The sequence below is a fragment of the Daucus carota genome, chromosome 3, assembly GCF_001625215.2.
Source record: "Daucus carota subsp. sativus chromosome 3, DH1 v3.0, whole genome shotgun sequence".
In the NCBI taxonomy this organism is placed as follows: Eukaryota; Viridiplantae; Streptophyta; class Magnoliopsida; order Apiales; family Apiaceae; genus Daucus; species Daucus carota.
Window position 1 is genome coordinate 9,019,256 of NC_030383.2, and position 27,979 is coordinate 9,047,234.

General features: G+C 33.3%; 4 protein-coding genes across 8 annotated transcripts; 3 read left to right on the plus strand and 1 right to left on the minus strand.

Moving 5' to 3' along the window:
* Window positions 1-314: 314 nt before the first annotated feature.
* On the plus strand, window positions 315-4,277 carry LOC108211090 (psbP domain-containing protein 2, chloroplastic). 5 transcript variants are annotated; one of them, XM_064089330.1, is made up of 5 exons: window positions 315-866; window positions 958-1,113; window positions 2,952-3,273; window positions 3,817-3,846; window positions 3,955-4,277. In XM_064089330.1, exons 1-3 carry the CDS (start codon window positions 558-560, stop codon window positions 3,210-3,212), a joined length of 726 nt encoding a protein of 241 aa, XP_063945400.1. In that variant the 5' UTR covers window positions 315-557; the 3' UTR covers window positions 3,213-3,273; window positions 3,817-3,846; window positions 3,955-4,277. The 5 variants fall into 5 exon arrangements, with proteins under 5 accessions (XP_063945400.1, XP_017238081.1, XP_017238080.1 ...); XM_017382591.2 differs by having other exon boundaries at window positions 316-866; window positions 3,831-3,846; XM_017382592.2 differs by lacking the exon at window positions 3,817-3,846.
* A 1,854-nt stretch (window positions 4,278-6,131) lies between these two features.
* On the plus strand, window positions 6,132-14,308 carry LOC108215424 (ultraviolet-B receptor UVR8). The gene is made up of 12 exons (XM_017387925.2): window positions 6,132-6,381; window positions 6,936-7,122; window positions 7,241-7,387; window positions 7,927-8,008; window positions 8,704-8,859; window positions 9,537-9,710; window positions 11,420-11,491; window positions 11,926-11,997; window positions 12,113-12,231; window positions 12,893-12,978; window positions 13,100-13,155; window positions 13,946-14,308. Exons 1-12 carry the CDS (start codon window positions 6,285-6,287, stop codon window positions 14,030-14,032), a joined length of 1,335 nt encoding a protein of 444 aa, XP_017243414.1. The 5' UTR covers window positions 6,132-6,284; the 3' UTR covers window positions 14,033-14,308.
* Window positions 14,309-19,365: 5,057 nt separating this feature from the next.
* LOC108210570 (aldehyde dehydrogenase family 3 member H1) lies at window positions 19,366-25,172 on the plus strand. Its single transcript, XM_017381911.2, has 12 exons — window positions 19,366-19,632; window positions 19,896-20,024; window positions 20,163-20,403; window positions 21,125-21,193; window positions 21,291-21,387; window positions 22,271-22,477; window positions 22,829-22,944; window positions 23,064-23,168; window positions 23,270-23,442; window positions 23,525-23,615; window positions 24,406-24,555; window positions 24,825-25,172. The coding sequence occupies exons 1-12, from the start codon at window positions 19,610-19,612 to the stop codon at window positions 25,062-25,064; spliced, it is 1,641 nt and encodes a 546-aa protein (XP_017237400.1). The 5' UTR covers window positions 19,366-19,609; the 3' UTR covers window positions 25,065-25,172.
* Window positions 25,173-25,488: 316 nt separating this feature from the next.
* LOC108211684 (pentatricopeptide repeat-containing protein At4g14050, mitochondrial) lies at window positions 25,489-27,417 on the minus strand. Its single transcript, XM_017383347.2, has one exon. The coding sequence runs from the start codon at window positions 27,353-27,355 to the stop codon at window positions 25,523-25,525; it is 1,833 nt and encodes a 610-aa protein (XP_017238836.1). The 5' UTR covers window positions 27,356-27,417; the 3' UTR covers window positions 25,489-25,522.
* Window positions 27,418-27,979: the final 562 nt, after the last annotated feature.

Genomic DNA, 27,979 nt, shown 5'->3' on the forward strand with positions numbered 1-27,979 from the left:
AAGTGTGTGCCTAAAGTCAAAGCATCATATAAAAAAAACAGAGGGAGAGTATATTATATTTATCTCAATGGTCTTTATGCAAAAATTGAGTAATATTCACTCTTTTCACTTGAGCTGCCCAAATAAATTAATCGGATAGCCCAGTGGTTAAGGGTTTATCCTCTGTCGTCCCAGGTCATGGGTTCGACTCTGGCTCACCCCGAGAATATCTTCGAACAGATACTCACTTTGTAAGGTTATAAGCCATATTAGTCAAAAAAAAAAAAATTAATCAAGTTGAAGATTTCATTCTAAAAAAAAAAAAAAAAGTTGTTCAAGATTTCAATTTAAAGGTAGCTTAAAAATGGACAATCTTGAAAAAGGAAAATGCTTAATTTATATTATCGAAGACAAAATTTGATAATCTAAAATATTCAAAATTGCATATAAATTTTAATTTTTTTTTATCACGACACTCAGAGTCGAGAGATGTGAGTCGAGAGATGTGATGTGGGGAAGGAGCGTAAAGTCTGGGATTGATAATAAGTGATTCTCCTTGGAAATAAGCATAAGCCCAAATGGCAAATCACACTCCCCTCTTCGCATACCATCACACAACCCTCTTTCCACCACCACCACCACCACCTCCACTATTTAATGCCATGTATAACACCACCAGCAGCAGCAATAGCAGCCCAGTTGAGAATAAAGCTACAGTGTATCTGAGCAAGAGACTTTTGCTCAACCTATCCATTTCTACTCTACTTATATCATCATCATCATCCATTTTGAGTAATGTGATAGCTGCTGAAGAAGAGCAGGAGCTTGTGAGATACACTGATTCCCTCGAGGGCTTCACTCTTCTCATACCCTCTTCCTATATTAAGGTAACTGCACACGCTTATATATTATTATATGTTGAAGAATATATGATGTTTGTGTGAAGAATGAGTGGTGTTGCGTTTTGGGATAGATTAGGTTGAGAAAGCAGGGGCCACGGCTTTGTTTGAGGAAGCTAATAAAGGAGCCAACAATGTGGGGGTTGTGGTCACTCCAGTCCGTCTTACAAATTTAGGTGAATTTGGTAACCCTCAATTTGTTGCTGATAAGCTGATTCGGGCCGAAAAGCGCAAGGTACATACACACCCTCCTTTTTTCCCTGTTGAGTTGAGCACTTTAAACATTAGTTATACATAACAATTTCGATATAAAAAATACTACACATTTTGTGCTCTTTAGATTCAAGTATTCAACTTATAAGTCACTTACTCACTTGTAAATAACACACTATTTTGCATAAATAGTCCATTTGATTGCATAATTCTTATTAGGATTTTTAAAGTGACTCTTTGAATCTAATTGATTGAAATATTGAAATGTCTATAAAATTTCAATGCAAATTATTGTGTTCCTGCTGTAGAACATTGTTTTCTCATTTGTATTTCTAACGTATTACAAAATGACTTCTACCGCAGCCCCAGCACCCCACTCCTCATGCTTGCTAGGCTAGTATGTGAGAATCCTTCTCGTCTTTTTTAGCACACAAGCTGCCAACACTTGGATTTTGTTGCCCATTTCCTTGCTATAGAAACTTATTTGAACAGTGAACTTCCTAGTTTTGTAAGGGCACACACTTGTACCTCACATGCACGTACCAAACATACACGTTCGAAATCACTTGCTTTTTTCTCATATTGTGAACTATTGAAATAAATTATCTATCTATTTATTCATACACAAGATACCATCTTTAAGCTTCAAACAAATCAAATTCAGACCCAGAAACCATACATCAATTCCCCCAATCTATTAACACCCACTTCAAAAACAACACTTCTGCTTTGACAAGCTAAACGGAAAATGTAAGGGCGTATTTGCTGAAAAATAAACACAGAAAATGCAAGGTACAGGTTCATTTCAGATCCAAACAAGATTAGGTTGCATTTTTCATTTAGAGATTTGACACTAACTAAAAAGCAGAGAAAATGGTAAATTATGCTGCGTGTATGTAGAAAACTACTTCATCATACATTTTTGATTTTTGTGCTAAATTAAATATCATTTTTTTGCTTAATATTTTTCTAAAGATATAGATAAAGAGATTTGATTTGTGAATTGACCAACGAAGTTCCATTTCTATAGATACATTGGTGAATGTTGCTCTTTTTTGTGCCATAAAGCGCCATTTATCCAGAATCTGATGTTTTGGGCATTTTAGCTCTAAATTGTGCTAAATAGGGTTCAACAACCACATATATTAGCCTAGATATTTGAGAGTTCAGAATTTTATAACCTTCTCAAAACCAACTGCATAGAAATTTCAACTGCAGATTATATGCTGTCCACAAATGACTGCCAATTGTGAAGCATGAAGCTTTTGTGATTGAGCCTCAACAAGATGGGTGCTTATATATCCACTACACCATATATGACCTATTGCTTGACCTTAAAAAATTAAAATGCTTAAAAAGTATTAATTTGAGTCAAGAAAATCAGCCAAGGCGACAACATGTTGTCCAATTTTCGAAATGTCTGTATTTGAGCCATTGCCTTGGTGGTCAAGGGCAATACCTTGGGGTATTTAAGCAACAATTTTGTAGATAACTGCAACACACTCTTTAGCGCAACATTTGGTTGTTTTAATGCTACACAGTTTACAGTTTTAATATATGATGATTGACGACCTAGGAAAGTTAAGGCCTGATATTTCTTTGATATGGCTGACTGAAGTTTTCAGAGTGAGCTTTGCATATCAGTTACTAAAGGTTTATGGCAGATGGCTTCCAGGCATGTGCCTTTCTTAAGAATTGTACTTGGCACTGATCGATGAATATAGCGTGACCCTGTGAATTTGCCTTGCGTCTCTCGTCACTTCCACTGTTTCTTCGGGTTTATTTACTACTCGTAATATTTACCAATCTTATTGATACTCATTATCTCTTACTTTATATATGTGCTTTGTGTTTGTATAGGAAAGTACAAAGGAGGCTGATGTAATTGCAGTCTCAGAGAGATCAGGCCGCGGCGGTCTTCAAGTTTATGAGTTTGAGTACAAAGTTGATAGCAGCAGGGGAGGAATAAAGAGGATTTTCTCTGCCGCATTTGTAGCCTCTAGGAAGTTGTACCTTCTAAATATAGCTCACACTGACAAGCCAGAGAGTCCACTTGACACTCATACACGACAAGTATTGGAGAATGTTCTTCATTCATTTGATACTGCTCCTTTGACTTGATGGATATCATCAATTGTTTTTTATGGCCTATAACATGTAGCTCCGTTCAGTATAACCGCAGGTATGCTTGTTAATAATATCTCTATTTTATTAATAAGTTCAGCCAGTTACAAATAAGTCTTCCAGTTCATGTGGTAAAGTGATTAAATTTGGATTCTTTAGATATTATATCATGTTTAATACGACTGCCGAGAATCATAATAGACTTAAAAATTTTAACGGTAAGCATTTTACTCATGAATATCCATAAGTTACAATATATAGTTGAATTTACACAGAATATGAGAAGCTGGTGACACCAAGTGCATTGTTTTGTGCTTTTATGGCTTTTAAATGCTAAATGATTTAAGATATTGGTTAATTCTTGTTGCTTTTGTAATGCATCCTAATGTATCACATACCAAACACTGTCACCTAAATTGCATTACGTTATTAATGCATTTGAACGTTATAATATAAACAGAGTTGAACAATGGAATCTTGTAATGAAGCTGTAAATATGTAAATTGATCAGCGATCTCACACACACTCACACTTTATATTAGTTTTGTAATTGTGAGCTGATTATTGTTTAAGAAGGATCCCTCAACATCTATATTTACAGCTCACCTTTATCAGGTGCCAATGATACAAGGTAGGTGGTTTGTCTTGCCTGTCCCATGCAGCTAGTGCACATCCATTAATGTAAGGTGATTCATATGCCTAACGCGGTTGTCGTTGTTTGCATTGTTCTTCTGGTTAGAACTGTTGAGGCACTCTGCGGATACTGATGAGAAAAAACCAATGAATAGGATATGTTGCAAGTTACAAATTTTTAGGTACCGGAGATGGAACTTGTGTCCTGACCACAATGCTGAACTCATGAGCAGCTATCATTCTTTGTATAACCTGTTAAATACTTAAACCCCACCTCATCCCCCCTACCGATGTTGCTTGTACCGGTCAATTTACTGCTATTTCTATCTTTCTTTTTTACTGTCAAATATTTGATAGAAATATGACATTATTGTAATAGTATGGACATATACTAACAATTACTTTTTAACAAGGCGGCGGATTTTTATTGGTTCCAGTCCCATTTAATCCCATGAATCTCTCTCGATCAAAATCTTCTGTGTAAGCAAAAAGTGAAAAGTGATTGTTATTTTATTCCATGAGCATACACAAGCAATACTCTTGATAAAATCAATTGGATTGAGTTCATTATTGTTTTTGTAAAGCTATCCGCCCTATCTGCTGCGCGTATGATCAAGCTAATTAAAACCTCTGACTTGAGGAACCTCGCCTGTTTAAAGTGTAGCTACCATGTAGCATATAATAATCAGGGAATTAAAATAAGATAGAATGTTTCATTTCTTCAAAAAGAAAAAAAAGATAGAATGTTTCGTAGTTAATAGATTAATATCTTGTAGAAAATTGGAATTATGATAAATTAACATATCGATATTTCACTTCATCCGTAAAGTTCTAAATTTTTATTTTTTATTTTTTTTATTTTTCAATTTCCACGTCAGCATTGACTAATGATCGGAGAAATTTAAATCAGATTTTTTAAAAATTTAGATATAAAAAAATTGGACTAGCTCAGACCTAAATCATAAATAACCTATTATTGAATGATATATAAATTAAATTTCCAGTAATTTAAATATTTAATCAAATATCCTAAAATTATGTGCATTTTTCAAATCCGAGTCGGATTTCAAAATTCAGTGCAAGGTTCGGATATGCTGGGGTAATTTCTTGAGGTGAATGCTTCCTGCTGCTGCTCAGTCTGTGGGTGCGCATCATGTGATGCTACTGCTGACTTTAAATTCTTACGGTCCAGTAAGTTGAATCTCTTAGTTAGGAGCTTTGGAGCTGGTCCCTCCATCTAATAATGCTTTCGCTACTGAATTATAGCACATGGTAGATCAAGCGCGATATTGCACAATTGCTGCTTTATCTTTCGATACCTTCAACTAAAGTTATTATCTCTTGTGTCTCATATTCCATTAAACGTCAAAATATAGCTAGGCCCTCCCTGCTCACTAGCAGTACGCCATTGCCTCTCCATTGTAAAGTACATTTATAATGTGGTTAGATGCTATGTGGAAAATGAATCCGTGATGATGTCATTTTTAGATAGAATTCTTGCACCAGGGAACTATGCCCTTGGATTATAGCTGAATTTCCTTTATTCAACGCATTGAACAACTCGACACTGATAATTTGTTATCTTGATATTGGAGTGTTAGTTTACAATATTTGATTGGAACGTGATCCGAGGTACTCCCGTCCTCCTAGGCCTCCCCAATTCATGGCAATTGATCAAACAAATTGTTAGGGAAGAAGTCACAAGTTTCAATGATGATCTTGTAGGATCCTTCTACTGCTAGCTTATTATATTAAATTAATCTCTTCTTACTCTACTGTAGCCATCCTGCTTCTTGAGGAGAGGAGTGCCTCCAGTGATTATGAATATTTTCCCTGTATTTTGTTATCTAGATTTGTTTAGCCGAAAAAAAAAAAACGTTTATGTGGAATGATACCCCGCTATTACAAAATATATGATCAAATTGAAATCAGCCTAGTTAGCCTATACTTGATCCTTGTTTTTTTGAAGGGTAAAAAAATCTTAAGCAGTCGACATGCTCAGTTGGTTCATCATCTATTTTGATTGACCTGTGTACACATATGTTTGTGTATGCGTATAAAAAGACAAACAGCCGAAAAGAAAATGGAAGCTGCAGTACTAAATCCTAGTTAAGACCTTTTGGCATCACTCTCTACTTTACAGCTAACTAACTGACTTATGAAATCACCTTTATATCTATCATTTATCATTTTCTTACCTAATTCAACTGTCCCTTCTTTTGTCACATAATCACATGTTTTTATTTACTTTCATATATATAATGGAACACAACCAGTACATATGTTTCTAAGTTAACCCATGTGCCATCTCTGTCAGTACTATAAATGAATGTCTAAGTCCAGGGTCCAGATACTCAGAACAGAACAACTGGGAAAATTCAATTTTTTCCAATCAGTTCTTGGGTTTTGATCAGAGAGTAGTGACTTGGGAGAAATATGGAAGGAGAGGGTGAAATTAGCTGCATACAAGGAAATGTCTGTCATAGAGTTGTTCTGATTTCTGCTGGTGCTAGTCATTCTGTTGCTCTCCTTGGTAAGATTCTTATATACTTCTGATTTCATGTGCATGTATTTTCTGTGAAGTAGTGAGTTATTTCGATGTTACGACACTTGATGCCTTGAAAGTTTGTGCTCCATTAGTTAGTACTTCTCGCAATGTTAGTACAAATTTGTTCAAATGCGATAATAGGGTGTGTTCAGTGTTAGTTTCAAAGGCATTGTTGCTGCTAATGGTGGTTCTCAGACAGAGCAACTGTAGACTATGTATCGGACATGGATCCATAGCCATATGCTAGAACCAGAAGTATTTACATGTCTCAAGATTCTGGCATGTGAATCAGGGGAGCCAATTTTGTGGGTACTTGTGATTTAGACTTTAGAGTGACACTTTACTTTTTACAATTTAATTTACTAAAGAGTAATTATAGTTGTGTTTTACAGTGTTAGACAAGAGGGAAATTCATATATGGGATGTTGCTGATAAACCATGGCTACTGATTTCTGCTCATCTTTACATATTCTTTGAGTAATAATTAAATACTGTTATAGTACTTATTCCCACTATCCTGGAAAATTTTAACTTCACAGCTGGAAATGTTGTATGCTCTTGGGGACGAGGAGAGGACGGACAACTGGGGCATGGGGATGCTGAAGATCGAATTTCTCCTACTCGATTGAGCACCTTAGATGGTCAGGAAATAGTATCTGTGAGCTGTGGAGCAGATCACTCAACTGCTTATTCCGAGTTGAGTAGGCAAGTGTACAGTTGGGGATGGTATGTTCTGTGTGCTCAACAACTAAATATTACTGTAAAGGCAATTTTCTTTTGTCAAGCTGTAAATTACACTCTTTTAACTCCTGCTTTGTTCTTTGCTCTTCTGGATCTCCTGTAGGGGTGATTTTGGGAGACTAGGTCATGGAAACTCTAGTGATGTTTTTATTCCTCAACCGATAAAAGCATTATATGGTATGCGCATAAAACAAATTGCTTGCGGAGACAGCCATTGTTTGGCTGTGTCCATGGAAGGCGAGGTGCATAGGTATTTTATATAGCATTTTGTTTGTATCAGTATTGTCCTTCATATTGATTCTCTTTTTATCTAACCAATTTCCATATGTATAATGTTTTTGTTTGCACATCTTGTCCTGTGCTTGTATAGTTGTATAAGAAATCTAAATCATCACTTGATTCTTAAATGGTTTATAGGTGATCGTAGAGATATGTGTCTTCCCAATTAAAGATTAAAGTTATTATTGTTCTTGATGCGAAGTTCTTCGTTTATGTTGTGACATGTACATCCTGCAGTAGAGCATTTACCTTCTATCTATTAAAAAACTTATAGAGAAAAGTTAATTGATGTGATCAGCAGTTTAGCATGTTAAAGGCGAAAGCTGTTCATAGCAATTAAGTATTATGTGAGTAGTGCTTTAACTGTTCTTTAGATAATTGCATGTTTTGTGATTACGTTCTTGCTCATATATGCGTGTGTTAATAGCTCAATCCTCAGTATGTTTTCTGTTGTGTATTATGGATTTCCTGTTTCTGTTCTAAATTCTTCATCTCTGACTTTCATTGTAGCTGGGGACGAAATCAAAATGGTCAGTTAGGTCTAGGCACCATAGAGGATTCTCTTGTGCCCCAAAAAGTTCAAGCTTTCCAGGTATATAGGTCCAACAGTTCGTTGTCCCAGAACCTTCTTGTTGCTTTGCCTTTTAACTTGGTATATGGTACTCAGTTCGGTAAATTTTACAACTATAATTTCATGTTGTCTAGTCAGTTACAGCGGCCATCATCTATAGTTCTCAAAGACATCTTGATATATGCTAATAAAGTTGGTGTGGAACGCATATCCATCAAGTGTGCATACATACGGATGCTGTCATACATCAACCTTTTGTGAAAACTTAAGTTTTTAGCAACCACCTTAGTAGAAACTAACTTCATAGGATGCATTCATCATCACTGTTGTTGGTCACAAAACTTCGTCATAAAATATGGCCAACAAAAAAAATATTGCCTGATATATTTGGAGTACATATAAAGCATTGTGGCATACTGTTAGTCAATGTGTAATTTTAATGTTTATAAAGCACTACTATGTTTTACATTTGATTGGTTTTTGCATCATATCAAGCACCGTTGCTAGCAAAATTAAAAAGGTCTGGGAAAATGAAGGTTAAAATGCACCCATTGGATAATGACAAGAATAAATTACAGGCACAAGCAAATGGGATCACATTGGGTCTATATTAAGATAAATAGACATGTAAATTGTGTTGGAATTTTGGCGGGCATACTGTTATGTTTATATCATAGTGGACAAAAAGCTTTACCTCTTTTAGATGCTTTGTGCAGGGCATAGCTGTCAGAATGGTTGCTGCTGGTGCTGAACATACAGTCGCTATCACGGAAGATGGAGACCTTTATGGCTGGGGATGGGGACGTTATGGAAATTTGGGGTTGGGTGACCGAAACGATCGTTTAGTTCCGGAGAAAGTTTCAAATGTTGACGTATGTGTTAAATTAAGTTATAATATACTTTATAATACTTCTCACATAAGTTTGGACTTCTGATCACTGTAATGTGTCTTGTATGCCTTTACAGTGTACTTGGTTCATTTCTTCTCCCAATTCTTTCTTTCATTTGTTCTTCACATATTTTTTTGGAAAGTAAAACCTAAATATATATTTTCTTACATAGTTCTGATAGCGGGTTTTGTCTTTTTTCATCAACATTCTTCCCAATACGCCAAGAGTTTCCAATCCTGTTATCATCTTAAAATTAATTTGTATGTGATATAAGATGCCAAACTCCAAACATGATCATTTGGTGATTTGTTTTCTACTTTCTAGTATAACTTTACTTTAAATTTGGAGCTTGCTGCTAGTTATCCTTTATCTTTTTTTACTGCTTGAGGTTGAGTTATTTTCTGACTAAGAAGTGCAAGGCACGTGATCAGTAAAAACATGTTGTGCAAGTAGAACATTTGCAATATACATGATAATATCTATGTTAATTGAACGGAAGTGCTGAAACTTGTTAGTAAGAAGGTGATCACTCTAGCAGATGCTTGTAAACATTCCATGTATTCTTGGCACTGCTTAAACCAGCACACAAAAGCATAATTATATGGGCTATATGAATGCGTGGGAATTTTCAAAATATCTCTGAAGTTCTCGTTGTCCAGGATGAGGAGATGGTTCTGATTGCCTGTGGATGGCGGCATACAATATCTGTCTCCTCTTCTGGTGGTTTATACACTTATGGATGGAGCAAATATGGGCAACTAGGACATGGGGATTTTGAAGACCATCTCATCCCTCATAAGCTTCACGCCTTGCAGGGAGAAGTTGTTTCCCAGGTAATGTAGTACTTAACTCAAATTTATTTGTTTTTTGCTTGTTTACATACTTTAGTTCGTAATGGTGCTCGTTAAGGTTGACAAAAATATATTTTGCCTTTGTCTAAGAAATCCGGTCTCTCGAGCTCAAAGCATTTTCGTTTCCCCTTCTAAACCGACTCTGAGCATTGTTTACTCATCCATCTTTATGTAGTAAGTACTCAGAACTTAATTCACTTGTGGGGTCCGATTGGCTTAAAGATCTGCCTCTTTCACATAATAATATTAAGATTGATGTTACACAGATAATGATTATAGTCTATACTTGGCACTTGTACTTTACTGGATATTTTAACTTATAATGAAAACATCAACAACAAATCATCAAAAAAAAAATGAAACATTTGATAGTTAGTTTCTGACATTCTGTCAATCTTGTGTGTCGGAATTTCACATGACAAAATTGAGGTTATGGCCGAAATCATGACAAGTATGGAGTTTTTATACAACAGCAATGGAGTTATCAATATATTTCAAGTTGACAGAATTTTTGTGCAGCATGCCTCCTAGTTCTTATATTGATTGCTTGTGGCATCATTATCGTTAAGCTTTGTAAAACTTTTTCATCCTGAGTGGCTGAGTGTGATATCGACATATTTGTCATGCATACTTGAAAAATCCACAAGGTTGCTAAATGAACTCCATAAGTTGAATAATAGAAGCTGTATTATATATAATCAAGGGGGTTTTGTTCAGTGGAGTACCCTAAAATGGAGTACTAGTTGGAGAACCATTTCTCCTGCATATGTTCTGTAATATTTTTAAAAGAATAATATACTATAGAACATATAGTTAACGTTTAGTACTTCATTTAAGGTACTCTACTAAACATTTGCCATTATCAAGTTGCTTATCTTATGAGCTGATGAGCATACTACTGTCCTCAATTGGGTCGATTTTCTGGTTGCCTAAACCAAATATCATAGTTCATAATTTCAACAAAAAATCCCCAGAGAGGATGAAGGGCACACATCTACTTGAATACTTGATACAGCTACAAACCTCTTTAATTGCAAGGTTACTGAGTAAATATACATAACTTAACGGTAACATATAGCGCATAATAGAAAATGGCTTGACAGGTACAACAGACCCTTGTACAATTAGCATTTGGCGGTGTAGCTATTCAGTGATCGGTGGGTCTTAATTACGAGTGTTTTACGCCTATATGTTTTTTTGGATAAATTTTCTATCTAAAAATTAGGACTTCTTACGAAATCACCCATTCTCGTACTACTCTCGCCCAAGGACGCTTAATTTCGACGTTCTGATGGGATCAGGTGCATGTTTTATACCTATATCACTTCTCGAGTTGGATCTTAATAGAAAAAGAAAATTTGTGTAAGACACGTGGAATAAAGAGTCAAAACAGAACATAGGGATAAATTTCGAGGTTTTTTTATCCTCTTAATCCTAAACAGAGTTCTTCGATTTTGTTCATACAAAATTATGCATGGGATGTAGTACATTATATAATGCTCTATCATTTGACCATTATTTGAGACAGGTCTCATCCGCCTATTGGGTGATACCAGAGAGCACACACACACACACACACATATATATATATATATATATATATATATATATATATATATATATTTGGATCCAAATTAATGTGGTTTTTCTCTTCCAAATTAATGTGGTTTTTCTCTTTGACATTGATGCAGATATCAGGTGGTTGGAGACACACAATGGCACTGACATCTAATGGAAAACTCTATGGTTGGGGATGGAATAAGGTTACTAAGACTCTCCTTTGTATACTTGCATACAAGCTTTGGGCTAAAATAAAACACTGATTTTGTATCTGTGAGTTGTCTTATTATACTATTCTATTTGCATTCTCAACTCAGGAACTGTTTTTTGTTATGCCGTCATAGTACATCATCTTACTCAATGATGAATTATTGCACATTGTGCAAAACTTTTCAACGCAGAAATTTTATGAAGAGTTCTAAAGTTCTCCTTGAATTTTATGGCAACTTATTATTGCATTTTTTCAGAACTACATTTCCTTTCTTCTGTTTCTATTTTTTCTAAAGGTATTCACTGCCAACATCACAATCATAATTTGGACTATTCATCACCTATGTTGTTACTGATATTGGCATGTTTGAGCATTATGTGCATTGTATGTTTGTAACTAATATACAACTTTGATTTCTATATACAGTTCGGACAAGTTGGGGTTGGTGATAATCTGGATCATTGCTTTCCGATGCCTGTAAATTTTCCACATGAGGAGGCATGTACTTGGTTCCATTACTTTTCAAATTGATCTGATGTTTGGTTCAGACGGTTTCTCTTTCTAATCCTTGAACTTAGTAATATTTTTTTCTTCTCCAATATTTCACTTGCAGAAAGTAGTTCAGATCTCATGTGGGTGGAGGCACACTCTTGCTGTCACTGAAAAACAGAACATATATTCATGGGGAAGAGGAACAAATGGACAGCTGGGACACCAGGAGTCTATAGACAGGTACTAACATTTCTACTTCACAGTATGTTGCAGGTATAGTTTTTAATTATTTATCTTAAGACTTTTTTGGCCTCAAGTGGAAAATAGTATACCCATGGCAAGTTATGCAGGTTATTGTTTAAGCCTCTAAGGAAAACACGCATATTAATCACATCATCATTACCTTGATTGTCCTCAACCATAGATAGCCATCGTTATGAGACAAGCAGATAGTCTTCCTTCATGAGTTTTATCCTTTCTTAATTTATGAGCAGATGAAAGAAGTAAAAAAAACAAATCTTCATCATTCATGCAATTACTGTAATTAATCCTACTATTCAGAGGAGACACTAGATACAGATAAGTAAAGATTCCCTGATAAAATATCATGAGAAATTATTTTAGAATAACACCATCTCAGAAATCTCAGGTATATGTGTTCCTCTAAGTGTCATGACCTTTTCCGTGCAAACATTCAAATCCTAGCAATCAAGGGGAATAAGAATTTAATAAAAGTATGTGGAAACATCTCAGTGAATTTAGGTACATAGTCTGACTTATCTTTATAGCAAGAATAACCTGTTATAATGTATATAGCTTGTAAAATCATGTTAGTCATGAATATTCCACTCCTGAATTTTTTGATTATTAAGTCATTGTTTATTTTCCTTGGACTTTGTAGAAACATTCCAAAGATCATAGAGGCGTTAAGCGTAGATGGGTTGAACGGACAACTGATCGAATCCTCAAACATTGATCCATTAATAGGTATCGCATACTTTTCCAGATGATATGAATTAGTATGAATTCCTAGTGAACAACTGATGTGAAAGAATTATTACGAATTTCCAGTAGAACAAATGATGATTCCAAATATTTTCTTGAGCAGGGAAAATTTCAGTCTTGCCATCAACTAGATATGCAGTTGTTCCAGATGATAAGAAAGTATGCTTCTCTTTCTGCCAAACTTCAGTGTATTTACAATAAAAATGTCACAAAATAGGGGGGGGGGGGGGGGGGGGGGGAATATGGTGTTTCCATCTACTATTGACAGTCTTCTTCCTTGCATTATATATATATAAGGAGATACAAACTTTATGTGGGAGTTTACCAATTAATTTATTATGCTTCTGTGTAAAATATAAAAGCTCAAGATTCTATCTAAATAGATCCTTCTGCCATTTGTTTTTCATAATGTTTTAAATAATGTAGTTAATATTTATTTAGGATGTGCTGATAGGCTTTTTTGTAAATACTTGTCATATTTATTTACAGTTCGGCATCATTGCTACTAAATTAGATGAATGAAGATCCTATAGGGTTTTTTATTTGTCATCAAATTTTTGTCCTCGTAATCAGGTGCCCTCCCAGCTAATCTTTTGTGGAAATGATGTAAAAATTTGTTTTCTCTTCTGATCAAGTCATTCCAGTAAACCCTGTTATAGAAGTTACACACTGAAATGCTTTTCGTTGATGTTTTAATTGGCCTAGTTTACACTGTGCATATAACTAGAGTTTAATAGCACACTAACTTCACAAGATATTTGCAGTGGATATGTGGTGAACACTCACAATTTTCTCTATTGTCAAAATCTCAAAGTAGTAGGCCTGACAAAAAGAACTCAAACTATAGGAATTTTGATTATCTTACCTGTTATATTTTTGTTTTATTTTCAACTCTCTGCCTTCTATTATCCTGATTGTTACTTATTTAAAAGGCTTTAAATTGATTCAGGTTCATGGACAAACAGTTTCGTTAGTAGAGAGCATTACAAGTGATGTAAGTGTCCCAGAAGGTGATGTGAAAAGGATTCGTTTATGAAGTTCTTGGTCTTGTGCACAAATCCTTTCACGCAGAACTGTAATATACTATGAATAAACTAAATTGTGTGAAATAGTCAGGTATGTGTAATGTGTATGGTTGTTATATGTATGTTGTACTAAATTATATCAACTTACTGTCACTAAAAAGTTCTAGCTATATATGCCCCCAGACTCCGGAGTTTAGACTCTGGAAAATCTTGAATACTTTGGTTTGTGACGATTGTAGAAAGTTGAACTTGGTTGTAGAAATGCTAAAACCTACATTTGCTTGTTAGCGTTAATCTGTACTTTTTATTTTATTGTTTGCTTAATGTGTTGACCTGTAATTCTTAGTTACATGATGCCAAATACTATTAGGACAGTTCTGCCTAAATAAGAGCATTCATTCTTCTGTAATTGAGCCAAGCTAGGAATTATATAGTTGGCTTCTATCTTGCTGTGACTTGTGGATGGTCTTGGGGAATCAGTTTTGTTGATGTGTATTGACGTATTGTGTTTCTCTCGTGGCATAAACTGAAATAAAACTTCAAAGATAGAAACACAGCTAATTTCATCATCGTTGGTTCACGATTATCAGGAACATACATATATAAGATGGGGAAAAAAGTCCTGACAAAAAAAAAGATGGGAAAAAAACTGTTAGAATGATAAAAATTATGTTGTGTTTGGTTGGGGATAATGGAATAGAATGGAATGAAATGAGTAAAAAATACTTGAAACTAATAGAGATAGTAAGAGAGTTTTGAAAAAACTTTGAAGAAGTGCAAAATTGCTATGATGAGATTTGAGAAGAAATTGAGGATGAGAGAGAATGGAGCATTCCATCTCAAATGGAAGGGGTGATAGAGCATATGATGTAGGGAATGGAATGGAGGAAGGAATGAAATTTCTTAAAAATCATCCATAAGATAGTTCATTTTTCATTCCATTCCTTCCGGAATCATTCACCCCAACCAAACGCAACATAATATTTTCGCTCCATAGCAGTAGCACTCCTCACTGTATGCATAAAAAATTTGATTTATCTGTTTTTTGAAAATATTTATTTCTGAAAAGGTATATAAATATGTATATTTATAAATTAAACAATCAATCATCAATAGTAGATATATATAAAAGAGGATGTGGGTGTGTGAATTGTTCGATTCAGTCTTATAATTTTTTTTAAATTTCGGATAGATAATATAATTATAATTCAAAAAATCATGTTTAATACAATTCTAAAGATAATATAATTCTTTTTATTGAATTCTAAAAGTAATACTCTAAAATTTAGAAAAAAGATTCTAACAGTAATACACTTCTTTTTCTTATTTAGGAATCATAAAGATAATACAATTCTTATTTTAATTTTTTTATTCATTAATATACAAATTATTAAAGAACTACAATTCTTATTTTCAATAGTTATCAAATTTAAAGTTTTATTTTATTAAATTTGAAAATAAAATTTACAATTTTATTTTATTGAAATTTTCCAAATTTATCATATAAATTTGTATCAAACATGTATAAAAAAAAATTTACAAGACGGCATGAATTGATCGGAAGACATAAGTTTGCAACATGTAATTTTACCATTGACCATTCTATAGCTTAACCTATCGAGGGTAAGCTCTCCGATTTTTTTCCACCGGCGAGAACACACACACCCTCCCTCAAGTGACATGGTGTCTCTGGAATTGTTCGATTTAGTCTTAAATTTTAAATAATTTAAAATTATAATTTAAAAATGAGGTTCAAGTATTGTAGATATAAAAAGATTGCAAAGATAGTACAATTCCTTACTTATTTAAGAATCATTAAAAAGTAAAATTTTATTTATTTTAAATAACAGTTATTGAACAAATATAATTAAAAAATACAATTCTTATTCTCAAAAGTTATAAATTTATAATCTTATTTTATTAAGTTTTTTCAAATTATATATCTAAAAAGTAAAAACCAGCATCTTCTAGAATCTCAAATTGTATAAAGAGGTTCGTCGCGCTAAACTCACGTCGTTTAATAAATATCAAGAAGATAGCATCTCTGTCATGAAAACATCTTTGAGATCTTCGCAACCTCATTCAAATAGTATGCATGGACTTACAACCAATCTCGACAATAGTTCGATCCAGTCTTATAATTTTTTTGAATTTCGAATAGAAAATAAAATTATAATTCAAAAAATCAAATTCAAGGATCTTAAAGGCAATACAATTCTTTTTTTATTGGATTCTAAAAATAAAAAAAAAATCTTATAATTTTCTTAAATTTTGGATTGAAAATATAATTATAAAAAAAAACCAGGTTCAAGGATTTCAAAAGTTGATGCAATTCTTTTTTTTTTTTTGGATTCTAAAGGTAATACAATTTTTTTCTTATTTAGAAATTTTAAAAGGAATAGGATTATATTTATTTGAACTAACAATCATAGATAAAATATAATTTATATTTAAGATTTGTAAGGTAATACGTACAATTTTTATTTTCGATTTAGTTTTATAATTTTCTTAAATTTCGAGTAGAAAATGAAGGATTGTAAAGATAATAATCATTAAAAAAACTAATAGCAAAAAATATAGAACCATAAAAGAATAATAATTTTTAACTAATAAATAGGAATCATAAAATAAAAATAATTAATAAAATAAAATATTATATATAAAATAAGAGTCATATATTGATTTTATGATAATGTAAATGATTCTTGATTAGTATTGTGTTGACGGGTACGGGAGGCGGCCCGAACTAATTTTTATCTAAATAATAATAATTTTTTTATTAGTATTATGTTTGACGAGAAAGTAGCTAAAATAATTTTTTATTTATGTTATAATATATTTATTGTTAAAATGGGAACACGGTTCAAAATAATTTTTATCCAATCATAATCTTTAATTTTATCAAAATTAGAATAATTTTTATATTTATTTAACTAACAATCATAGATAAAATACAATTTATAATTAAAATTTGTAAGATAATACGTACAATTTTTATTTTCGATTTAGTCTTATAATTTTCTTAAATTTCGAATAGAAAAAAAAAGATTGTAAAGATAATAATCATTTAAGAAAATAATAGCAAAAAAATTAGAACCGTAAAAGAACAATAACCTTTAACTAATAAATAGTATTCATAAAATAAAAATAATTAATAAAATAAAATAGGATATAAAATAGGAATCATATATTGATTTTATGATAATGTAAATGATTCTCGATTAGTATTGTGTTTGACGGGCACGAGAGGCGGCCCAAACTAATTTTTATCTAAATAGTAATATTAGTATTATGTTTGACGGGAAAGTGGCTAAAATAATGTTTTATCTATGTTATAATAATTTTTTTTGTTAAAACGGGACCATATTTCAAAATAATTTTTATCCAATTATAATTTTTAATTTTATCATAATTAGAATAATTTTTATTAGTACTGTGTTTGACAGTAAGGAGACCCAAACTAATATTTAAATTGTAATATTTTGTTATTAGTATTGTATTTGATAAGAGAGCGGCTCAAACTAATTTTGATCTATATTCTGATATTTAATTTTATCATTAAAATAATAATTATGGATTAATATTGTCTTTGACGGGAAGGCGGTTCGAACTAATTTTAATATTGGTATTGTGTTTGACAAGATAGCTACTTAAACAAATTTTTATACTAATTATAATATTTTTTTTTATAAGTGATATGTTTAATTGGAAGATGACTCAAATTAATTTGTATCAAATTATAACGCCGCGAAGCGCGGCTTTTTTTACTAATTATAAAATAATTTATACTAAAAATATTATATAAATAAAAATTTCTCAAACCAATGCATTATCTTTTTAGGGAATTATCTTGTATACTGTTTTTTCAATCTTATTTTCAAAAATATTACCTTCTCCAGTTTTATTTTCAAAAATACTATGTTCTCTAAAATATTTTCAAAAATGCTACATTTTTGAAAATATTTTTCAAAAATACGGTGGTTGCATATGCAACCATATATGCAACTACAATTCCTGATTTCAAGTTCCAGTTTTCAAATGTCATTTTCGACCTCATCTTTGGAGTCGATATATAGATGAGGTCGAAAATGACATTTGAAAACTGGAAATTGAAATCAGTAATTGTAGTTGCATATATGGTTGCATATGGTTGCATTCAGTTGATTCTATTGCAATCTAATAGCCCCGCCAGGGGCACACCATACATCCGTTGTAACTTATAGTTTTCAGTTGCATTTAGTTGCATATGAGGTTGCATTTAGTTGCATATGAGGTTGCATTCATTTGATTCTATTGCAATCTAATGGCCCCGTCAGGGGCACCCATACATCAGTTGCAACTTACAGTTTTCAGTTGCATTTAGTTGCATATGAGGTTGCAATAACTGAAATTTGAAATCAGGATTTGTAGTTGCATATATGGTTGCATATGCAATTACACGATTTTTGAAAATATTTAAGAGAAGGTAGTATTTTTGAAAATAAGATTGAAGAATGTAGTATTTTTGAAAATAAGATTGAAAACGTGGTTATGAATAAAAAAATCCCTATCTTTTTTTAGGGTATATAAAAAGTGTCGGTCAAACGTGCTTGTATGATTGGATCCACTTGGCATCGAATGATTGGTAACTCAATTCTTATTTCGAAGGTTGTTAAGCTCTCAAACCGAAATGTAGTAGATCTTTATTGTACTCGTCGAATATAAACAAAAGATTTGACCAAACATACCAAACACCACCTAAGCTGTTAGGACGATAAATGACGAAGACAATAATAAACTAACCGAAACGCATCTGAATTGTATATACATCTGTCGCGGTTACTTATCTGTGACAAGGACCCGACATCTACTTTAATTTTATTTTTTTGAAACCTGTCTATTTTAAAATTATTATGAAATATAAGTTTATTATATATTTTAATTTTTTGACAAATTTTAATATTTAAACTTTTACTAAAAAATGAATTTAAAAAATTATATATCATAACTTGTTAAAATACGTGTCCATTAATATAAAAGAAAATATAGAAACAAAGAATAAGTTAAAGAAAGTTGATTAATGCCTCTACTATAACAATATTTGCAAGAAGCAAACATACTAAGGGGCCGTTTGGGATAACTTAAAAGATTTTTTACTTAAATTGAAAAAATAGAGTAGAAGTGAGAAGTAAATAAGTTAATGAAGTGTTTGGAAAAAAGCAGAAACTCTAGAAGAGAAGTTATTCTCAGCTTATTAAAAGTGCTTCCACTTCTTTACACAAACGGGTCAAGGAAAGTAGAAGCTACAGCTAACCAAACAGACACTAAATTAGTTAAGTCATAAATGACATGATTAAAACAGATGAGTGGGATCAATCTTAACTAAACATGCTTAACAAAAGCAAACAAAAGATAATAAGATGATTGCATTAAAAAAGTGTAACAGTGTACGAGACTGCAAGGAATCTACACCGCACGAACAAGTTATTATGTAGTACAAGTTGGGCATCAAACTCTGTTGTTTTCTCCACCACAGATTCTCTCATCAACTATGAAGATAATTATAACACAAGGTTGAATCCTCAGGTTCTGTCACTCATTCCAGCAATATGATCACTTCTGTTGATTGCAGGTAATTCTTTAGCCTTTTTATGCTTTTTATTACTTTCGAGTTTGTGTCATCGTCAAGTTTATCGTCTTTTTTACTTTCGAGTGGGACATATTTGGTTCCGTATTCCAGAATTAGCGGAATATGATTTATAGAAGTATTAGTATTAGTTTGTTCTGTTTCAGATATACAGCATCATTTAGCTCTGCTGTTCTTTTTGATTGCACCTGTTCATAAATTATGTGTATGTGAATGTGAATATATTTAAATCACATTCTTCTTCACAGGATTGATGCTACTATGAGCATGACATTAAGTTCAAGTGGTTTGAATAAGATTGGCAGCTTGCATATAGCACAGACTTGCCTTTCCATGCCCTCGAGGCATCGGTCGTGGCGCTTGCTTTGTTCCCCCATGTAACACTCTAAGCCCTCTTCCTCAAAGTTTAGAGCTATTGTTTTAGAAATATAGTATCTCTTGAAACTGTGAGTGCATAGCTAATTGCAATTGCTTTTGTTTTAAAAAATCTGAAATGAATGGCATCTATCTGAAAGTTGCTCTGCTTCGGTATCTTTGCTCGTGGAGGAGAGGAGAAGCACATTTGATAGAGAGAAAGCGGACAGGCTAGTAAAGGATCTAAAGAAGGTATTCAACTCTGGAAAGACGAAAACATATGAATGGCGCATCGCACAGCTAACAAGCATGTTGAAAATGATAGAGGAAAATGAGGCGGACATTTATAGAGCTCTCTATCAGGACCTCTCCAAGCCCGAATCAGAAGCTTTTATCTCTGAGGTTCAGAACTTTTCCTTTGATTACACAAATTTCATGAGTCCTTCTACATACATTCGACCTTTTTAAGTCTCTACTGGTTCATGTGTATGGGGATGTCTATGGGAGGAATAAGCTTATATTATGAAGGTTTTAGATGTCTTATTTACAATGGAATTTTGTATAAATGCAATATGTTCAAATAAGAACAAAGGAGTGCGTAGGAAATATAATAAAATAGGTAAGAAATAATAGGTCTGTAATTTTGTTTATATTAGGGCTGCAGTTGTAGTCAGTACGAAGATAAGAAGGATAAGATAAACACCTTGGTTTTCTTATGGTCAGTCATGGAGGCACAAGGTGTAGAAAGTCCAAGGTACATTCTGGACCATTTAGGTGAAACATAGCCAATTGTGCATACCACTTATCTTGAAGGAACCAGAACTCCGGACGACTTGGGGCTGAAATGCTTATTATTGATTCTGGTTCATTCATCTGCACTCAGCAACACGACAGATTATTGAGGATAACAATATAGCATGCAAAGGGTCAAGAAATTTTGGAACTGAGATAAAAAGATGTGTCAAATTTCCTTATTTCCGCTTCATTTGATCACAATTCATCATGAGATAACACTTACACTTGTTACTTCAACTTTTCCTTCTTTTATTTGGCACATGATCCTACATAGACCATATTGACATTGATATTCGTTAGTAGATCTTACTCCCTTGACATATTGTAGGTTGCTATGACTACAGGCTCATGTAAACTCGCACTAAAAGAACTGGATCAATGGATGAAGCCACAAAAGGTGATTACGTTTGCAACCATTTACTGCTTACTGCTGAAATAAACTCTTTCAGGCTTTAGACTTGTGTTAAATTTCATTCCACGACTTCTTTTTCCAGGCAAAAACTACAGTGACCACATACCCTTCCTCAGCAGAAATTGTGTCAGAACCTTTAGGAATTGTGTTGGTCATCTCTACCTGGAACTATCCTTTCTGTAAGTTATATAAATCTGTGATCATCAGTACAAAGCTGAAATTAACAGGCATTTTATTTTGTCATCTCAGTAATTCTAATGATATTATTCTGGTCAGAATGTTCTTGGTGGAATTCTACTAGATTTCAAAATCATGCACACCTGTTTTTTATTGCCATATGGACTCCAATATAGATATTTGATTAAGCATACTCCCTTTTGGACTATGTTATATGGGCTCACGCATCTCTTGCAAGTTTAGGTATCACTAATAAGTGACTGATACAGTGATACTGGGATATGTCAAAATTTTGACAAGTTGTGCATCTCAATCTTCTTTAATTATCAAACTTTTTAATAATCATCTGTTGGGATACAGATTAATCAAACAAGAAGGGTTCTCTTTTAATCCGTATCATTTTACATAATCAATTTGTTTCTTCGTCATCACAGCTTTACCTTTTTTTTCTTAGAAAAACTTCAGTTTTTTTTTATTAGTGTTATACAGTCAGTGACATAGATGTAATATTCAAATTCTCAAACCTGCAGTCCGAGATGTGAGGTTTTACCATTTAAATCAGTCCATGTGTCATAACACAGGGAAGATGTAAATACTTAAAATTTCATGCAGGCTCTTTCCTTGTGCTTATGTGTTAACTAGCTGAACGAATCAGCATATTGGTTAGTTTTCGGGGGTGGTTGGTCAGAAACTTAAGATTATTAAAGAATGCTTGTTAGGGCTTACAAGGGTGTTACCTTGTGTTATGTCATGTGTGTTCTTCCATTTGTTATTCTTTGGATTCATATACACGAAAGTTGCTTTTATACGTACTCTTAGAATTTCATTATATGGTTGACTTCTAATTATGGTAGTATTCTGTGGAAATTATTGTTTTTCTTTCAGTACTATCTCTGGATCCAGTAATTGGAGCCCTTGCAGCTGGTAATGCTGTTGTTCTTAAGCCATCAGAAATTGCCCCTGCCTCAGCTTCTCTTCTTTCAAAGCTATTTAGAGAATATTTAGATAATTCTGCTGTAAAAGTTGTGGAGGGAGCAGTTGATGAAACAACTGCATTACTCGAACAGAAGTGGGATAAAATATTTTATACAGGTATTTTATTTTCATTAGATTTCCCAATTTCACAATGATATCTTCTTCTGTCTAATTATGATGCTATAGCATTATCAAGTTGCCAAGTCAAATAAAACCTTAACTAGCAATAAATTTAATTATAACTAGTATTGCCTATCCTCGCATGGAAGAACCTTTATTGCTAAAGATTATGACACAGAAGTCTTCCTTTCTTTGTTTTTCACTATTATCTCCGCTTACATTATTGTGTTTGCTACTGGGTATTTGTGGTTTACTTTTTTATCATATCTTAGCTTCAGATATATACTTGTAACAGTTGGCCGTTAATTATTAAATAGATCTTATATAAATTCTTTTATAATTTATAAGGTAATGGAAGGGTTGGAAGGATTATAATGGCTGCTGCTGCAAAGCATCTCACTCCTGTCATCTTGGAATTGGGAGGGAAGTGTCCTGCCGTTGTTGATTCAAATACAAATTTACAAGTAAGAAACTTAAATACCATAAATAATTGATGGCATCATAAACCCTTATATGCAAATCTTTAGATACAATAGAAATTAAGTTATTTATTTATATCAACTCTGTATATGGTGATAAAAAGGTTTCTGCAAAGAGGATAGTAGCAGGTAAGTGGGGATGCAATAATGGACAGACTTGCATTGCTCCTGATTATATCATAACTACAAAAGCTTTTGCACCAAAGTTGGTAAGATGCTCCACAGAAATCTCAAAATGTCAAGATTTTCATTGTTTTTTCCTTCTGAATATGAATCTAAGTGTTGACTTTGACTGATATCGGTTCATCAGATAGATGCTTTAAAAAATGAGTTGGTGGAGTTCTTTGGAGATTATCCAATGAAGTCAAAAGACATGTCGCGCCTGATTAATTTATACCACTTTAAACGTTTGACTAGTCTAATGGACGAGGATGAGGTCTCTGATAAGATTGTTGTAGGAGGCCAAAGAAATGAAGAACAATTGTGAGTTTTCACTTTTCAGCAATTTTTACGTCGTTATACTGCTTAATTAATTACTTGATGTTTATCATCTTAATTGTTGCAGAAAGATATCGCCAACCATCTTGTTAGATGTGCCAGAGACTTCTCAGATAATGCAGGAGGAAATATTTGGACCATTGCTACCCATCCTCACTGTAAGTGCTGTCTTTTAAAATTCCTGTATACTTCGAAGTCTAAGTTGGAGGTTGCTAGAGGCTTTAAACTGTTCACAAGAGAAAACAAATCTTTTGCTAAATAAATAAGTGATGTTAATTATGTTGCAGATGCTGCAATGAGTACTAACCAATTCAGACAAGTTCCATATAACATTGAATGAGCACCACTCTCTTGTGTGTCCATCACGATTCATATAGTTGACACTTGTTTACTTAAATTCATTGACCGGTTAGTGTGTGAAACTGTGTATGCCTACAGGTGGAAGTTATTCTTGTGATTTTCGGTTCTAGTCTATCTTTAATTTCATGTTTAGAAAGAGATAAACTATATTAGCTGCATTCAGCAGACTGCCTAGAAGAACCATTTCAGTTGCGCTAGATCTTAAAATAAAGTTGCTAGAATTTTTTTTTAAACTGAACTCCAGGCGCTGCTATGAACCACAAGAGAGGTCAATGTTAAATGCTTGCAGATAAGTTGTATGTTGCAAGATGTCGTTAAGGTTAAATATGGAAAGTTTCATTCTTGCTACACTGCCATGAAACTATAAGCAACATGCTTTATAAAGCATGTAATGTCAATGTTTTACACGACAAAAAGCTGTATGTTACAAGTTAGATCAGGTAAAGTCTGGATTTTCAATTTTTGTACATAAACATTAATCAGGTAGAGGTATCCTATTAATCCTAATCTAAATTATCATCTTCCTCTTTGAATAATGATAACCTGCACGCGCTAAATATAACATATTTCCTATTGTGTATGGATCAGGTGGACAATGTGGAAGACAGCTTTAATATAATAAACTCAAGATCAAAACCTCTTGCTGCATATATATTTACAAGCGATGAGGAACTAAAGAAGGCTTTCGTTAGAGACATATCTGCAGGAGGGATGCTTATCAATGACACTATCATACATGTAAATCATAAACTCTGCCCTTTAATTTACGGTAAAAAATATTAATAGTACTTAATTGGGAATCAGTAGCACATCAATAAAGGTCATATTATCAAGTTCACAACTGAAAGAGGTCCGATGTGTCGCATTACTCATCATAAATATGTAGCATTACTATCGCAGGTGCATTCAAATGTTTCATCATTTGCGTGCTTATACTCATTCTCATGTTCATGTATCCGCCTTTTGTTCTGTTGCTCACTTTTCGTTCTGGCACTCTGTGAATGCAGCTTACAGTTGACAGTTTACCGTTTGGAGGAGTAGGAGAGAGCGGAATGGGCTCATACCATGGAAAATTCTCGTTTGATTCTTTTAGTCACAAGAAGGGAGTTCTTTACAGAGGTTTCACAGGAGATTCACCTACTAGATTCCCACCATACACACCAGCCAAGTTGCGGTTACTTAAGGCATTGATTAGTGGAGACATATTCCAAGTTCTGCGTTCTATGATTGGATTACCAAAGAATTAAAAAGATAATGATTTATGGTTAGTTTCTGTAAACTTTACATAAACTTGTAAAATGTAACATAGGGGTTAGGCAGCTCAAAGATATTACAAAGGAGATGTTAATTGATAAGTATACAGCAATAAAAACAATAGTTAAAAAAAAAATTATCTGACAAGTAACAACCCTACTTATTATAATAATATTAAAATTTCTAAATTCCTAGATACATTAATATTATATCAATTCCTAGCGAACTTTTATTTTCCTCACAACTACAGAAAACCTATATCAAAAACTTGTTTGTTACCAAAAAAAGAAGGAAAATAATAACTAATACGCAACAATTTATTTTTCACTCAAAATGCAAAAAATTAGTAAAAAATATTTGATTTTATACTATTTTTTTTGTAAGTATGAATCCAATTTTTTCCTAAGACATATCCATAAATGTGAAAAAATCAGTTTCAATATTCTTATCTTTACCAAAAATCAGAGCACGAACATTTTCCTTCCTTGAAGTGGTGGAACCTACTAGCATCACGAACAACAATTTCCCTATTTACTATGCTAGAAATGAATTTGAAAACGATATGACAATCACCACAGACGCGGAGATTTTTCACTATTCGTATAACTGTGCCAGGAACAGATTTAAGCAGTCCATAAGCAACAGCAAGCCTCTCACTATGCCAAAAGAGTTGATTTTCCTTCTCCTGGTGATCCATGTCATGCAATACTGAACTTGTATCAGGAACATAACCTCTTTTCCTCATCTCTGCATCCAATTCCTTAAGTAGAGAAAAAATTGCATCCTCCATTGGATGTGTATTCTCCCCAGCATAAAACACTTGACTCTCCTTCCCCAAGTCTACACAACTGTAACCAGGTTCTTTCTTAATATCCTTAACTGTCATTAATCTCCGTACTTTAGATACTTTTTCCCACATGCCCGCACCAGCATATACATTAGATAACATAATACAGGTTGAATTATCTTTTGGTTCTAAGTTCAAAAGAAGATCAGCAACTCTAACTCCCATATGAGTTTTGCCATGCCTCTTACAGGCACTTAGTAAAGCTGCCCAAGCAGCTTCATCAGGCTCGAAAGGCATTGTATTGAGAAGCTTCTCAGCATCATCAAGGAGCCCTGATCGACTATAAAGATCTAATAAGCTTGTATAATGTTGCAGAGAAGGGCTAAAACCATAATCCTTTCTCATGGATCTGAAGAGATGACGTCCTTTATCTACTAGACCAGCATGTCCACACGCATATATTAATCCTAAAAATGTCACCTTATTTGGCTTCACTCCATTTTTAACCATCTTATCATAGAGCGACAGTGCTTCCCGAGCTCGTCCATGTTGAGCCATCCCAACTATAATCGAGGTCCAAGAAACTACATCTTTGTTGCCAATACTGTCAAATGTACGCTTTGCTGCATCCACATCACTACATTTTGCGTACATGTCAACTAACGCATTACCCACGTATAAGCTAGATTCATAACCAAGTGCTATAACTAAACAATGCATTTGCTTCCCAAGATCCAATGTCGCAAGATTAGCAGAAACTCCAATAATACTCGAAAGACTAAACGGATCTTCAATATCCATACCCTCCCTTCTCATTTCATTAAACATATTAAACGCATCAACCCAATATCCATTCTGCACCAACCCCGATATCAAAGCAGTCCAAGCGAACAAACTTCTCTCCTCCATACTTCTCAACAGCTCAATCGCTTCCGTTTTCCTTCCACTCTTAGCATACCCAGATACCATGGCAGTCCAAGAAACAGAACTCCTATAACAAATCGAATCAAAAACAATCCGAGCAGTATCCACCAACCCACATTTCGCATACATATCCACAAGCGAGGACTTAACCACATCATCGCCCGAATAGCATGACAACAAAAACCGAGCATGCACTTGCACACCCATCCTCAAAGAACCTAAGCTAGTACAAGCCTTAACAAGGCTCGTAAACACGAAATGATCAGGTTGCAACCCATCAACAGAAACCATCTCCCTAAACATAGAAAGAGTACGTTTAGGTAAATTGGCATGCGTATGAGCAGTGAGAATCGAGGCCCAGCAAACTTTGTCTCTCTGAGGAATTTCATCAAACACTTGGATTGCATTGTGAATGAGACCACATTTGCCGTACATGTCAACGAGAGTGTTGGGAAGTGGGTCATATTGGGTCAACCCCGATTTGATTATGTGAGCATGGATTGATTTGCCTTGAGATGGAGCACGGCGTTTCGCGCAGATTTGGAGCTGGTGAAACAGGTGAGAGCAAGGCATTCATGACATTTTTTGAGAGCCTCTTCTTGAAAATGTTTGTCATCTAACACAGGCGCTCTATTTTAAACGGTTTAAATGGAAAAAGTATTTAATTGATTTTAAACTATAGGTATTTTGTTACAAGTGAATGGAATAAATCCATAAATCAACATCAAATATATGAGGATTTTCTTTTATGTTATTAAAAATTAAATTAATATTTCTATTAAATATGAGAATTTATCTCTAAAATATGAAATTTAGATACATTTAATATGTATTCACTTTTAATTTAACATACCTTTGATAAAGATTTATGGTTAGTTTAAAATCCAACATGAATTTTAAAAAAAATTTATAAAATTTATAAGATATAAGAGTAACAAGAAGGCTGGGCATGGTATATTATCTCTTTGGCATAGGTAATTTTCATTGTCCGTAGACATTTTAGACATATAAAAATATACTTTTTCAAAATATATTGTTATAGTTATTATAAGAATTATAGCTTTGATTAATAAATATTATAAATATATAAAAAAATATATTATATAAATAATAAATAAATAATTTAACATGATGAAATATTTTAATAGAAAAATAACAAATTTAGAATATTTAGTGAAAATAAAAACAACATTCCCT